The 16322-nt window shown below is 38.0% G+C and overlaps 1 protein-coding gene across 1 annotated transcript; it reads left to right on the top strand.

Moving 5' to 3' along the window:
- Positions 1-5689: 5689 nt before the first annotated feature.
- LOC106667146 lies at positions 5690-6259 on the top strand. The gene has a single exon (XM_014394873.1). It carries the CDS (start codon positions 5690-5692, stop codon positions 6257-6259), a length of 570 nt encoding a protein of 189 aa, XP_014250359.1.
- The last annotated feature ends 10063 nt before the right edge of the window (positions 6260-16322 follow it).

The raw sequence follows: 16322 nt of genomic DNA on the forward strand, positions 1-16322 counted from the left end.
CAAATTGAACACATAAAAATTTATTATGTTTACAGCTGTGCTTGCTCTTTCCTAAGAGAAAAGAAAATCAGTTCGTTTTAAGCCTACATAATCAACATGCCTGATCATTTTTCTTTATGCATACAATTTTACTTAAGAACATTTACTTTGTACAATATAATTTTTGGCATAAACAAAATATAATCTTTACACATATATATATATTTGTTCTAGTGAATGTATATTTATCACAAGTCTTAAATCTTGAGGTTGATGGAGGAATATCGGCTCCTCCACCTCCCTAATGGAATGAATGGTGTGTAAAAAGGAAAAAATGTATTTAAGAATGAATGAGAGAGTGAATAGGTTTGGATTTATGAATTGCATGCGTTGAGTGCTGAATTGACCTAGTTGTTGACATCAAACAAATCGGGACCGACGTCTGACCCCGGACTGCCAACCAACACCCTAGGTGGGTGATTCTCCATGTCTGCCGGTTATTTAAAGGAAAGATCCGTGGACCACGACAAGTGACAAGTTCAACTGTGTGTGTATGTACATAAATGTGCGGATTTGAGCTTACATCTGACGAGTCACAAACTATGGGCGAACCTCAAGGAGATGATTATTTGGCTTATTTGCAACAAAAAATATTCCATACATTTTTTAAAAATTCTCCATAGTTTCGGAGATATTTATAAATTTTTTTTCACCAAAACGCTGTTTTTCTAGGTTAAAACCGGCATAACTGTTTTGCTCTTTAAGATATAGCAAATATGATAACACCATTCGAAAGAGCAATTTCACAAGCATTTCATTTTGTGTTTACTCACGAAATAATCCAGTTTTTGTTAATTTCAGCTAGACTTTTATTCTGCATTTAAACCTGAGCAATTGTCAAATATGGGCTATCCAAGTAAGAAAAATTTATTCATGTAATAAGCTTGAAAACCATGTGCTTTTTTCCTAGGATAAAATGTGTGGTGATTAGTGACCGTTAACCGATAATTATTCAGAAATCGTGAGTTGCGGTCTGGTGTGATGTAGGTTTCAGAAAAACATTTTCTTTCAAGAAATCGTGTCAACGTTTCGATCTTTATTGAGGTCATCTTCAGGGCTCAATAAATATCGAAACGTTGGCACGATAAAGAAAATGTTTTTCTGAAACCTACATCACACCAGACCGCATCTCACGATTTCGGAATAACTAGGATAAAATGATCATTAGTGGAAAAATACGGTTTGAGTAAGAAAATTATGACCAAAAGGTGGCGAATGCTTTCCTTTTTTATTCATATTGATAATAAAATATAAAATAATTACTTTTAAAAATAAAATAACGTCTCGTTTTTAAGAAAAATATAATTAGTGGAAAAAAATTGACAAGGAGGAGAAAATCCGCCTTAATATCCTGATTTGATGTGGCTGTTGTGTTCACAAGAGAACTTGGCTACTTAATTATTACCCTCCTTTCTCTTTGTTGTTACTATCTAATAATTATTTCTAAGCAGAGTTCTTATTAGGGTCTACTTCGGTAATTTTTCAACGTTTACTGACAACTTCCACTGTTTGAACCACTGTTCAATGAAGTGTCATGGGGTTGCGGTTTTCCGGTTAAGATTAGAACGAAGGATTGCGCGTGTCATAAAGGGTAGGAATTTCTGCGGTGTATACTGTAGAGGGTGGGTCCTAAGATACGTCCTTGTAGTACCCCTGCATCTGTGCGATAACCGGCTGATGATTTGAATGTCTCTGACGGTTAAGTAGGATTTTAGGGCGGAGCAGCTCCGCAAGACATTCACGATCGCAGGCTACACGAATACACCGGAGCAGTACTCCTTTTGATCTAGAGCGGTAGAGATGTATTGTCATGTCAGGACCTTGGTGCCCTGGTTAATGAGAATCGTGACCCTAAAAAAGAGATAAGGGCCCGAATAAAGATGGCTAGAGCTATTTTCTTTCAAATGTAAAGCGTTTCTATTCATTCTATGCTTAGTTTGAGAATTAGAATGATAGCTAAATATTCTCGGTCCTGTATGTACCATGGCCTTTGAGGTGTATTTATACAGCCGCGCACCGTGGATCCAGGGAGTAGCAGAGAGAGGAATTAGCAATTTTAGTTTTCTGAAAATCACCCTTCGAAGAATAACCACTTCTTTCATCAATATAATAGTATTATAGAATAATACAACTGTACACTGTTCCCACTATATTCACAAACTACTCACATGGAACGCACACACACGACTCGAAATATAAAAGCTTGTTAGAGGCTGAAGCAGCCTTGTTAAAGATCGTTCAGGTCGCAGAAAAAGAAATGAAGTCTGGTCAGCAAAGAAGTCTGCTATCGGTACAAACTGTCGATACGTACTAATAACTTACAACATAAAATATGGGTCATTCACGTGTTCTGTGTTATACGACTGTCCTCCGGAGAACCCGATCAGTTCGGTTCCCTTTTCCTTCCTACAAGTCGGAAAAAATACAAAGTCCTAAGGTATCAAGGTGTTTATTGTATAAACATGTTTTTCCCTTTACACACGAGGGCAGGTAAAATAATTCCCACCCCCGCATACATATTTCAGGTCATGAACCAGGGCCATCAATTGAAAAACGAGATAATATTATGCATGGAATTACACCGTCCCCCACATGAGGTGCACCCCCGTCCTATTATACACGCGTTTACCCAGGAGGACACCGAGACATGCAAATGCGTTGAAAATACAAAATCAACATAAAACGTGAAAAGCTTCTACTTCCCGCCTTCCGCGACGGCGATGAAAACTTGTTTGCATTTCCCAATAACACCTCGCTCTACCGCGCTCCCTCCGTATAATTCTTATTGGATTTTATTTATTCCACTTCTAGCGATTTCCTTGAGAATGGTTTACGTTTTATCCTTTTACACGTGACAATGAGATTTATACCAGCTCTTACAATTTACATTTACATTACATGTGAGAAGAGCAGTATGCCCTTATAACAGCTTTCTGCATTATGAAGCGAAATGTTCAAAAGTATAACAGATAAAACCTGACTGGTAACTCCATCTAAATCATGTGTTATAACTCGTTTGCAGATGAAAACCAGTGACAACATTTCACAATCCTGTAATATAAATTATTTTAAAAAACCTTTTATTATATATTTATGTCCGATAAAATCAATTGTCACGCTTCAACATTATAATTTGTTTTATCATCAAGATCCAAATTATTCGTTCTATTGTAAACGGTTTCTGAGCCCTTTATGACTTAGAGCGAAACTTAGCAATTTTATGATAGTTTAGCAGGAAATCCCGTTAGTTTAGGTTGGCGCCAAATAAATCAGTTTGTCGATACACGATCAGAAACAGCAGGATCTACATTGCGCCTTCCCTAAAATCACGGGATTTCTAGTTAATTGTATACAAAATTGCTAATGCTGCCATTGCTCTAAAGCTACTTTGGACAATAAAACGGTTTAATTACAAACTAGATATGAACAATTTTATTTTTGGCTGGTATAACAATCGATATAAGATGTCGTCAAGAGGTGAAGAGCCATGTAAGAAGTAGAAGATGTCAAGATTAAGTTCCAATTTAAGTTCCATCAAATATTTCGAATATATTTTCTTCATCCGGTCTGCTAAAGGTAAAATAAATATTTTTTTAGAGACTACCGACAATGGAGCCATATCAGCCCCCAACGCACTCCAAGCGCCGATGGTGTACTAGATATTCCTCAATCGGCCCACACAAACAAACACATATATAGATACATACAGACTGCAGAGCTGCACAGTAATTATGCATAATATTTACAAGATTTACAAATGCGGAAAACCTCGTTTATCTTAAAAATAGGAGAAGGGGCCCAACATACTCTCGTGCCAAAGGACTGCCTTTATCTCGAGTGCCATGTCCTTACTCGCTCCCTGTAAGAGGCCAAGGCATGACATGGTCGACCCAGTGTGACAACTGAGCACACTTTCTATACAAGGGGTTTGCCCCGAAATCAGGTGTCCGTGTGTAAGGCCTATCCTCAAACTGGTGAGCACGGTCACTTACGTGCGTTTCAGATCGTGCAGTCGAACTACTGGCATACAAGAGCTTCTCGGACGATCCGGCCGAGACTATTTCAAAATGTTCTCCCAAGGGTAAACATTCTGTTTTCTTATTGTTTTCAGTTTATCAGGTATTAATAAGTTAAGAAAGCAACAAGCCGAAGCTGAAAACTGCCCTCCAGTGTAGATGGACGACAGAACGTCCTGGACATTTACACACGGAAAAAGGCACTCTGTAATTGAAGGATTTCGGTCCACACGTTGGAAAAAGAAGAACAAAACAAAATTATATCGTACGCTTGGAACAACTTTTCTCATTATAAAAAGAGCTCTCCCTGGGGACATAAGACTCTGGTAGTTACCAGATTTCGGTAAAAACAACCACCAGCAAATGGGATATAGTTCATTATTTCATAAAGCGACGTTCCAAAAAGATAGGCCCAAAAATAAGGAATTATTTTAAAACCAGAGATGCAAATTAAAAATAATCTTACCTTTTCTCTACATCGCGTAATTAATGCTCATATCCTAACGTTTTAACTACATATTAAATTCAGAAAGAAAAAAAAAACTATTAGTCACTCTTATGTATTAGTGTGTGTCGCTGTCACGTAGGAGGTCGCGAGGCCAGGCGACTTCAGTCGTCGGGGAGGATTATTTGGGAGGGTGAGGGATGAAAGGTTTCTGACATGAGGGTTTGTGTGATAGGATAATTGCTTCTGAAACTTCTTGGTAGCTGTTTTGCGTTATATCAAATACATGAGGGATATTAAGGTCATTCTGAATGGCAAGATTGGATAGGGATTGAATATATTGTAGGTTTTGTTGAACCCTTTTTATGAGCTGTATGGTCGAATGGGTATCAAAATAGTAATATAGATGAGTCATTTGTTTTGTAAAGTCTGTGTTGAATGTTTGTCTAGAATTGTGAATGGTCTGTTTAGTGTCTTTTGAGTCGTGTGTGCGGGAGGGATGTAAGTCGTTTGTCAGTGCATAGGATGGACTTCAGGTTTCCCATGGCTGATTCCTGTTCTGGTCCCCAATGCCATTTTTCCTTCTTGCGGAGCAGTTTCGTTAACGGGGAACACACGGTAGAAAAATTAGGGATAAACCTCCGGTACCACGAGGCAAAGCCTAAAAATCTTCGGAGGTCCTTAACATTGCTGGGAGATGGAATGGATAAGACAGCTTCAACCTTCGAAGGGTCAACTTTTAGGCCTTGCTCATTAACTATAAACCCTAAATATTGGAGTTCGGAACACCCAAACTCGCATTTTTCGGGATTCATTTTTAACCCTGCTTGGCGTAATCGACAGAATACAATTTTTAAAAATTTCAGGTGTTCTTCAAATGTATTCGTAGCGATGATTATATCATCTAAGTACGCAAAACATATTGGTGCTAATTCAGGTCCAATTATCGAATCAAGGAGGCGTTGAAAGGTGGCGGGGGCTCCACACAACCCGTAAGGCATCCTTTTAAATTGGTAGAGGCCCCGACCTAAAACAATAAAGGCCGTAATCTGCCTGCACTCCTCTGCTAGAGGAATTTGCCAATATGCATGTGCCAAGTCCAACTTTGACATATATTTACAATTTTTAAGTTGGTCTAAAATATATGACATATTAGGTAGAGGGTAAATCGTACAGTAAAAACGATGATATGCCATACCTGGGTGTGGACGATGGAAAGTGGGACATGTACTTGTCTGAAATCACTTTTGCTCTAAATTCAAGTGCTCATGCGTCGACGGGCTATAGCCCGGCCTTTATAAACTTTGGCCGCGAATTAAGGCAGCCAAACACATTGAGGTCTGACTCAAAAGAGATGGGTCATTATTCGGATCCCACTACTTGGCAAAGGTCTTTATGTGCTTTACAGGAGATTCGTCTACTAGTAGAGAAGAACCTGTCAACAGCCAGCAAGAGGCAATTCCGCTACTACAATCTCAGGAGGCGCCCCGTCAAATATGATGTTGGAGACTGGGTAATGAGGCGAGCCCATCATCTGTCGTCTGCCGGGAACAAGTTCGCAGCGAAACTTGCTTCAAGATTTGAGGGTCCCTTCATTAACACGAAGATGATCAGTAACAACGTCTACGAGTTGGGTACTACCGACGGCAAGAAAGCCAGCCACTGTCACGTAGCTCAGTTGAAGCCGTACCATTCCACCGAAGTACTACCCCTCAAGGCCACCACACCTTCTGCAATCCCTCCTACAAGATCTTCCTGAACCCGATGCTGCTCGAGGGTTCTCCGCTTTAAAGGAAGGGGGGAGTTGTCACCGGGTAATTAAGTTGTGGCCCGGAGTTGGTGTGGATGTTGTTGGCTCGGACGCTTTGAACTTTGGCCGGAACTGGAGCGGGCGGAGAGGAAGCCATATCAGCACGAGTCGTCCTACGAGCGTGTTCGAAGATTTTTTCATCTACCGGACTATCGTTTCCTTTCTCGTCATCGGATACCGTCTCGTGTCTGTCTCGGAGAAGATCAAGAGTGAGTGCTCACTTCAGACATTTTATTGTATGTTAAAGGCCTAAATGTTAAGTATATAGTTTTAGCTTAGTTAGGATAAGTAACTTAATTTAATTTCGTTATGTGTAAATATATTTAGTTAACCATCACACTTTTATTTCTTTGTGTTTTCTTTAATTTCTTTACTTAACAAATAGTCAGGTCCATTGCGAACACTCCCGTCTCACGCGGAGCTATCTCCTGGCGCCCGTACAAAATTTTCTTTTGGTCTGGACAAACCAGACCGGGGGTTACAGCACAATGTGATGTGATGGGGATATTGCAATAGATGAGAGCAGAGGTTTAATTCTTGATTGGAGAAACAGAGATGCTCTCACTTTTGTGTATTGATTGTCACCTTCCACCGTTTGACTGACTACTAAAGACGTGTGGTTACGGTTTGATTGAGATGTGAGCAAAGGATGGTGGTATCATCCACAGAAGTGGTAAGGATAGTGTCAGAAAGGATAGGAATGTCTGCTGTGTACACTATGGAGGATGAGCCCAAAGATACTTCCTTGCGGCTCTGCATCTGTGCGATAGCAGGCTGATCAAGAAGGGCCACTAATGACTTAAAACTATCCGCCGGTTAGGTAGGATGTTAGTATCAGGTAGTATTTAAAAGGGAAGACTCTCTTAAACTTACAGAGAAACTCGGAATGCCATATCCGATCGAGGGCTTCACATCTAGGAATACACAGGACTAGCACTCCTTTTATTCTAGAGCGATAACGATTATGTATACAACTCGACAGCACAGCTGAAAAGTGGAATGAGAACGTCTGAAACCAAACCGTGTTCAGGAGTTACAGGAATGAAGAACGTGCGATGAAAAATAATGGGAAGCAGGGGGTTCTACAGGATTTTGATCATTATAGGCAACTAATTGGACGGTAGTAGGATAGAAGGTGATGGAAGGATTCATTGGAATCAATCGAAAATATCCATTGGGATGGTAAGTATGTCGTTTAAAGAGCAGAATTGTAAACTTAGGTAAGGGAAAAGCTTTTTAAGCGTGTAACAAGAGCAAAAAGAGAAGCTGTTTTAGTGGTATATGGCTTATAGTATAGGATACTCTTCGTTCCTGCAGTTCTTAGCTCTACAGCTCTTCGCTCAGACTGTTCTTAGCTCCAACAGATCTTCGCTCATATATTTCTTACAGCTATTACATCTCACAGCTCTTAGTTTATATACTTTTTAGCTCCTATAGGGCTTAGTAACTACAGTTCGTAGCACCTGTAACTACAGCCTTAATTCTAACAGTTCATAGCCCCTCCAGCTCTTACCTACCACAGCTCTTAATTTTTTAAAAATGAATTTCAATATATTATTGGCAATAATAATACATGAGAAAGGTTAAACAGCTCGTCATTTCTTTCATATAACAACCTTGTAATTCAGACATTCAACTTTTACGATTGTTCTTGGACCTGACACACCGGATTCGAAAAAGCATGCCAAAGTTCCAAAAAGAGCTGATTTAGTTCACTGAGTGAGCGGTTTTGATCCAGTTGTTAAAAAGAGACGTCTTTCTCATCCTCTGTGAGAACAGACCGACCAAATGGATTTTAAGCTGCAGAATAGTACGGCTAGAAATAATAAAAATGTAGTACTCAGATATAAGTAAATTTTTGTGTAATAAACTAATGGAAAAAAGTAATAACATTTCAGGTGCAACAAGAGACACAATTAATCTTTAATCTTCTGACAAATTGAAATGGAAGGAAAATTCATCATGGAAAAGGGGTAAACGTTGGCGTGAATAAATAAAAATCATTTAGCTTATTGGATAAAGTGGGAGAAGGATTAGTATGTTTAATTTTTTATAAGGTATCGTGACTTGTCTCGTGTGAATCAAGTTTGATATAATATAGGATGTTTATGAGAGGGTGAAGGGACCCCAACGGGGTGACAGCGCGGGGGGGCAGCTGGCCACCCTCTGAAACCCCACTACTAGATATTAGTCACATGTGATATTCTATATTCTCAACCGGCAAAATTAACTTGTAATCACAACCGACAGATTTACATGGTTTTATTGCACTTGGGGTTCTCCCGCTTTGAATTCCATTACTGTCATAATTAAGAAATGGTTCCGCCCACCCTCGACTGTTTTACGGGTTGGGGGAGCGGTTATTAAAAATAGATAGGGGCACACACATTTCGCTAATAACCTCTGGGCCACAGATGCAGATTTTCCCCGATGAACACCCTCATCAGAAGAAAAAAGAGACCTGGTGTGTTTGCATCTACGCGAGTTTAGTACTACAGTAATAATCCAGACCCTCCGTACGTTATGATTAGAGGATTTCTCTGTTTATTGCGCATTTCGTTTACTAGAGTTTATAACTGATGGACTTCATGGATCGGTTCTATTCTCTTAGTGGATCTTGAACTCTAACAAAGGAATTGGTAAATAAAAAAGGGTAACAAGAAAAAAGGTTTTTAATACAAAAAAATTAAAATAAAGAAAAACAATCAAGCAAAATCAATCTTGGTGTTCCTTAGAACAGGGCTTCCCAAACTTTGTAGCCAGCGGACCCCTTTCACAGAAACCCGAAGTTTTATAAATTAAGCATTCGATTCCTCATCGCGTTTTAACTAACTTTATTAAAAAATCCGAAACCCAAAAATCCAATTGTACAGAATGGAATCAATAGTTACTTAAAACGAGCCACATTCAAAAGTAATTTGAACATTAATGATTTATGAATTAATGTGAAAAGCGAGGATGTTATAGCCTGAACAATTTGAACATGTTGGGTATAATTTTTGACAACTGGAAACGGATGCCCGGTTCAGATTCTAGATGGCTTCAGTATTTAGTTATGGTGGACAGAAAGTCCGGATTTGCTAAGTAAATTATGGCAAATGGAAGAAGAACTGAAGGCTTTTTCAGCGAACGGTTGAAATGTTTTGCTTTCCAGGCTGAGTCAAAACGGGAGTTAGTATCGGACTAGATTTCATGGTGGGGTCTGAAGTAATGTCTATCATACATTCGTATTCACATGAAGATAGGCTGCTTGGTTTTGTCGAAATTGCAAACGATTTGAAGCAGCATTGTAACTCGAGCTGTTGGGAAGTGCTCAAACGACATCTCTCAGCTTCGAAAGTGTTCACATATTTCATCAACCACTGTGCCGTTCGCAAGCTTCAGTTTGTTTTCTTTAAAAAAGGTCTTTTAACACAAGAAAACATTCCACCTCTTACTTTGTCATTGTCATTAGCAACGAAAGTTGTCATACTCTTCTCTTGCAAACAAATACTCATCGCATTCATTTTAAAGAAAATATCTGACAAAAGCGACAACCTTACCATTTCTCATCATTGAAAACGTTGGCCAATTTGACATTATGGTTCATTAACAGAGATAAGACTTCAAAACGTTATTCCTATAATCGTGCAACTGCTTACCCACGTGACGGTCACTTCAGCTCTGTATGACGAATCAGAGAACGATGCTTCCCAATCGTCAGCATTGTGAAAATTCATGACTTCAATGGCCGCGACTTGATATAATAAATAATTTAAACAAACTCATCCAAAACTTTCTTAAAAGAGACTGGCATGTGTTTCATAGCTGAAACATGTCTGTGGAGAACACAATGACTGCTGCTGCAAAATAAAAACTTTCCATTTCACTACTCATTCTTAGTAGCTTTTTAAATTTGATTAATTATTAATTTTTCTCGAAGTTCGCTACCGGCCCGCTAGTCAAGGTCGGCGGATCACAATTTGGGAGACCCCGCCTTAGAAAATAAAAGTAAAAATTAGATCCTTTTCTTTTCATTTGATTACAATAAAAAAGCTAGTTGAAAATGTTTAACTGCAACGAGGACGTGGGGACGCTTTCCTTTCCCAAGGATGCAAGGATATCTTAATTTCCTTTTATTTTCTTCCTCATCCGCCTCGAACACACCACGCGAGATCCGAAAAAACAAGAAAACCTCCCTCTTTACTTTTTATCTCCCGAGTCCTCTTTTCCCGCCCTGGAGGTGTCGGCTTGTTTGTCTCGTGGTCTGATCCTTTTCTCGCAGAAAATTCTCCAAGCAAATATGTCAAAAATTACCACTAATATTTGTTTCAATTTCCAACCACTACTCAAATGTATTAATTGAATTAAAATTACTAAGATTATTTGTTATGAGTAGATCAACATTTAAATTAGTTATTAATTCATTTATGTTTTAGTGGTCAATTGACCAAGTTACTTCTTTCAATTAATTATTCTTTTTATGTAAGGTTTTGCTTGCGATAAAAACGTCAGTGTCACGAGCGGGATTCGAACCCACGACCTTTTATCTTTGTTTTTTATCTCAACCAAAACCTTACATAAAAAGAATAATTAATTGAAAGAAGTAACTTGATCAATTGATCACTAAAACATAAATGGATTAATATATAATAAGTAAAAGAAGTATCACTTCACTAACAGCTCACCGTGGCCACTTCATATGTCGCCGAGAATCGAATCCTGTTACACGACATTTGAAAATGGCAAAAAGAGGAAAAAACCGAAGGTTGTAGTTTGAGATGGAGGGTTGGTGTCCGAGTGGATCGAAGTCACGATAGCTCAAGGGTAGAGGAGCGCCGTATTTAGCCGAAAGGTCGTGGGTTCGAATCCCACTGACTTTTTTATCTCAACTAAAACCTTACATAAAAAGAATAATTAATTTAAATTAGTTCTGATTTATGACCTAAGAATATGATTTTTTGCCTCGCGCCTAAACACATTGGCCACGCCTTTGGTTTCTGGTATTCTGATGAGTAACTATTTATGTTTGGATTTCGTTCAATTTTATGTAATTATATAATACCTTTAATGCATTAACGTGGATTATATTAGACACTATTGGAAGGGAAGAGTTGATCCATGGGCGACCAGCCCCTGAAACAGTTCCTTCCTTTTGGTGGCTTTCCTTGGACATTCCAACAGTGGTCAGGATCGGCTATTGTGTTATGATTGCATCAACATTTGAGGGAAGGTATAAGGTTCAACCGGAAAATGTGGTACGGGAGGCTATTATAGTTGAAGCGCAATCTAATGATAGAAGTAAAAAAGTTTCTTGGGCCATGTATTTTAGAGAATCAAGTATTATTTTGGATTTCTGGTTGGATCGCAGAATAGAATTTACCTTTTTCTCGTTTTGAGAGGTCATACATTTGTTGCGACTTTCGTCGTGCTTACCTTTTACAATGAGCATTGATATCGGTTGGTGTCAGTAGCCTCTTAGGAGTGCCATGTTACACTGCACCCTTTGCCAGTCGATCCACACTGTCGTTGAGTGGTTCGTATTGTGGCGCTTAATCCACATAATGTTTGTTCCCTTTGTGCATATCGTACAGTAATGTTTTCATTTCGAGAATTAGCGAGTCCAACTTTCCAGATACGCTTCCTAAAGCAAGAATATGATTTTATTTTGCGTAAAAGCGCCTATCTTGGTTTTGCGTGTCTAAAATAAAACAGTTCAATTTTTATTGCCTGATATTGTTCAATTGAGTTTCGTAAGACCAATCAAAAAGTACTGAGCTCATGAATTTTGAGTGAATTTTTAAAGTTGATGAACACGATGAAATACCCAAGTAGAAGACGACAAAATGCATACAACCACGAGTTCATTCATGAACTTCATGAATGTTGTTAATCAACCCGGAATTGTGTGCGGTCAGACGACATTTTCTCTCGTGAAAGAATGTAGTCTGACAGTACATCTTGTATATCAGTAAACACGCAAACAGAATTGCAAAACGTGAAAAGGCCCTTCACTGAGAACGACACGATCTGCTGGTTCAAGGATGGATCTAGAACGCAGGTATGGGGCAAAAGTGTTCGGTTCTGGAACCAAATACTGAAAACCCATAAGAAAATACAACATTATCTTCCAGGCTCCGAAAAGCAAGAACACATCATGCCAGGCAGCCATCAATGCACTAAACTCAAACATCATTAGCTCGAAGATAGTGCTGAATTGCAAAACTAAATTGCGTAAATTAGATATGCAAAATATAGTTACTCTCTGCCAGGTCCCAGGACAGGTAAAAATAGAGAGAGCGGATGACAGTGCAAGGAAAGTCGTTGCGAATGACTTCTGTAATATAAGGATTCACAAAATCGATTACTATCTTAGACAGAAGACAAGACCAAAAATGAGAGACGCCGGACCTGGTGTGTGGGGTTGGGGTCAGGAAGGATATACGTGGATACAAAAGAGCAGTTGACGAATAGCGGAAGCTAAGGTCAAAAGAAAGAAAAAAATGAGAAAAAGTTGAATTCACTCATTGGACCCAAACAATCCAAGAAACCTCTGCGAATATCGGAAGAAAAGAAGCATCAGGTTGGCAGGAAAAAGTTCGAATACTAACAGGATTCCTTAACAGGACACTGCAGACTGGATGTACATTTGATGAATATAATCCAATACAGTACGTGTAGATCCTGCAAGGAAGCAGAGACACACACCTAACAAACTGCGGTACTTGCCTACAGGAGGAAGTGCTTTGGGAAATACAACATAACCGTAGAAGAAATTCAACAATTGAAACCGACCCTACTAATCAAATTTCTTGATGAAGACTCACCGATGTGCTATAGATGCAGGAGGATATAACAGATCTCACAGCTTTGATATAAACCTGTAGAAAAACTGCTTTCGATTAGTATTTTACACGATTTACTATTTTAGTAGACCACGCGGTCCTTTCAGGCAAGCTCACTTTACTTCACTTCACTTTATTTCTACAAAATCTTTTAGCTTTTCTGATTTTGTGCAGTAGGTTTTTTTTTAATTTTAGTCCTGTTTGATATATCTCTTCACTTGATTTACGTTCAGGAAATAAATATAAATATGATTTCATTCACGACCGGTCTCGCTGTTTTAGTTTCATCATCTTTATTTATGCATAATATATTATATATAACCCTAATTGATAAGTATAAAATATCTTTCAATTGTAATATAATTGCTAATTTTATATATGTGATGCGCGTTTAATGTTTAAAGTGTACATTGTAGATAACCAGATGATGGAAAAAATAAAACAACGAATCCTGTCATGAATAAAGGCATTTTCTTTACATGCTAAACATAAATCAACCAAGTGAAGAGGCGTGTCGAATAGATCTGAAATCTAACATGCTTTGTAATTATATATTTATTTCATCCCATGTATAATTAAATTGAGCATATCTCCCACTTGCATAAACTTACACTTGAAAGTTTCTGGTTCCTACACATCTTCATGATTACAACGAAATTCTGTCTTCTAACATGAATCTTCTCAAGTAACCTCCAACATTCAAGAAAACCCATTATATTGCGTAGAAATGATAAATGGTGGAGTGAGTGTGGTGTTCAATTCTTTTTTAAAAAGATAGTTCCTACTCACAGTAAGTTGTTTTGCAACGATACGGATTTCGAGCCTTTCAGCTCATCATCAGGTTGAAGGACTTCTACAACCACGTCTCTCGACATGAATTGCCAAAGTGAACCTGCTGATACCTCCGCCAACGTGACGTTCCAATAAGCAGCTGATTTTTTTTTAATGGCGCTCAATTTGAACGTGCGAAACGCGGAAATTATAACACAAATAAATATTATACTAGTAAATACTTAATATTATTAAATTACTATAAAAATAATAACAATTAAAATAAATAGTTTAATTATTTGGATGTTTGATATTATTTATGTACATATTTAAAATGGGAGGTAGATCAAAATCTGTTATATTATTAATGCATTTATCACCATGTTCAATTTTACATTTTTTAATTTCAAATTTCTCAAACCAATCTAGTTCTTTCCCTTTGTTGAAACTATGTAACACTCTTGTATTTAGATTTGAATTGAAATTATGTTTTGTTTCTTTTAGATGGTCCTTAAATTCCGAAAATTTGCTCGATTTAGGCAAGTGTTCTTTTACTCTTGTTTTTATTTCTCTACCGCTTTGTCCTATATATTTAATATCACAATCATTACAATTGAGTTGGTAAACCCCACTTTTTGCCAAGTTGTCTACTTTGTCTTTAGGTTTTGAGAGGATGTTTTTAAGTGAACCCGTACTTCTAAAAGCTATTCTAAAACCTTCTTGTTTAAAAATTTTACTAACTTTTTCCGATAATTCACCAATGTATGGCAAACAACGGAAACCTAATGATTCATTTGTGGTGGGGTGGCTGAGTCCTATTGTTGATTCGTTTAAAGTTAATTTTTTATTCTTTTAATAGCAACCTATCAATAAATATTTCTTGATACCCGTTGTTTTTTTTTTTTGCTAAGGTTTTAATAGTTTTTAATTCTTTTTTATAGTTATTTTATAGTTTATATTTCGTGGTACGATTGACCAAATAATTCTTTTCAATTAATTAATCTTTATGTAAGATATTGGTTGAAATGAAAAAGGCTAGTGTCACGCGCGGGATTCGAACTCACGACTTTCGGCTCAATACGCCTCTTTGAATGGCATTTGAAAAATGGCAAAAAGGAGGGATAATAAGGTAGGTTGAGATAGGGAGTTGGTGTCCGAGTGGATTGAAGCCAAAATAGCTCAAGTGGTTAAAGCAGCGGCGTATTGAGCCAAAGGTCGTAGGTTCGAATCCCGCTCGTGACACTGAATTTTTCATTTCAACCAATACCTTACATAAAATTATTCAAGAAAACCTTGAATTTGTCAAAAGCTCGTGTAAAAATAGGGCGACAAGAATTAATGAGGGAAATCTAATTAAAAATAAAGCGAGGTACAATGTTTGAACAGCATGAAACAAAAAGCGTTAAACTATAACACAGTAAAGCATTGGTCCCACCTTCACACCATTTATACCGCCGACTTTCTTACACATCGTAACACAATCTCGGATGTCCTCGTGCCCGAATCATCCCAATCATATCCAAGCAACCTTTAACATCTTGAGTTTATAAGTTTCAGTTTATCAAAAACTGGTAAAAAAAGTAGAGGACAGAACTGAATCCTCTTCGGCACGTCGATAAGAAAGAGCCTTAGTCAGATACTTAAGACTATACTTAAACAGCAAAATGACGTTGAATCATAACGCCATGATTGATACTACAATTTACTGCTAGATACTACAATAATACTATAATTTACTATAGATACTACAATTTAACAGAAGACTTGGGCATCCTTGAAGGTTTTTAATATGGAAACCTGTTTTGCCCGTCAAATTCAGCAATAGTTTTGCAATCTTTTTGCAATAGTTCACTACTTTCGTGGTCCGCTTGACCAATTAATACATGACCATTAATTAAGGTTTTTTAAATTGAGATGAAAAAAAGTTAATGGCACGAGAGGGATTCGAACCCACGACCTTCGGCTAAATACGCCGCTGCTCTACCACCTGAGCTATCGTGACCTCGATCCTCTCGGACATCAACTCCCCATCTCAACCCCTCCTTATGAGTTTTCCCACCTTTTGCCATTTTTCAATATTCATTTTGCAATGCCAGGAGGGAAAACTCATAAGGAGGGGTTGAGATGGGGAGTTGATGTCCGAGAGGATCGAGGTCACGATAGCTCAGGTGGTAGAGCAGCGGCGTATCTAGCCGAAGGTCGTGGGTTCGAATCCCTCTCGTGCCATTAACTTTTTTTCATCTCAACTAAAAACCTTAATTAATTGTAATGATTTAATTGGTCAAGCGGACCACGAAATTAGTGAATTTAATGAATTAAAATGAAGTACACTTCACTAAAGCTCTCCGTCGCCATTTCAATTGTCGTCGAGAATCCAAACCGATTACACGACATTTGAAAAATGGCAAAAGGAGGGA

This window comes from Cimex lectularius, unplaced genomic scaffold, assembly GCF_000648675.2.
Source record: "Cimex lectularius strain Harlan isolate CLEC.00 unplaced genomic scaffold, Clec_2.1 scaffold27, whole genome shotgun sequence".
NCBI lineage: Eukaryota > Metazoa > Arthropoda > Insecta > Hemiptera > Cimicidae > Cimex > Cimex lectularius.

Bases quoted from the DNA above. Each gene is read 5' to 3' on its own strand.
- LOC106667146 (XM_014394873.1), top strand. From the start codon at position 5,690: ATGCCATACCTGGGTGTGGACGATGGAAAGTGGGACATGTACTTGTCT.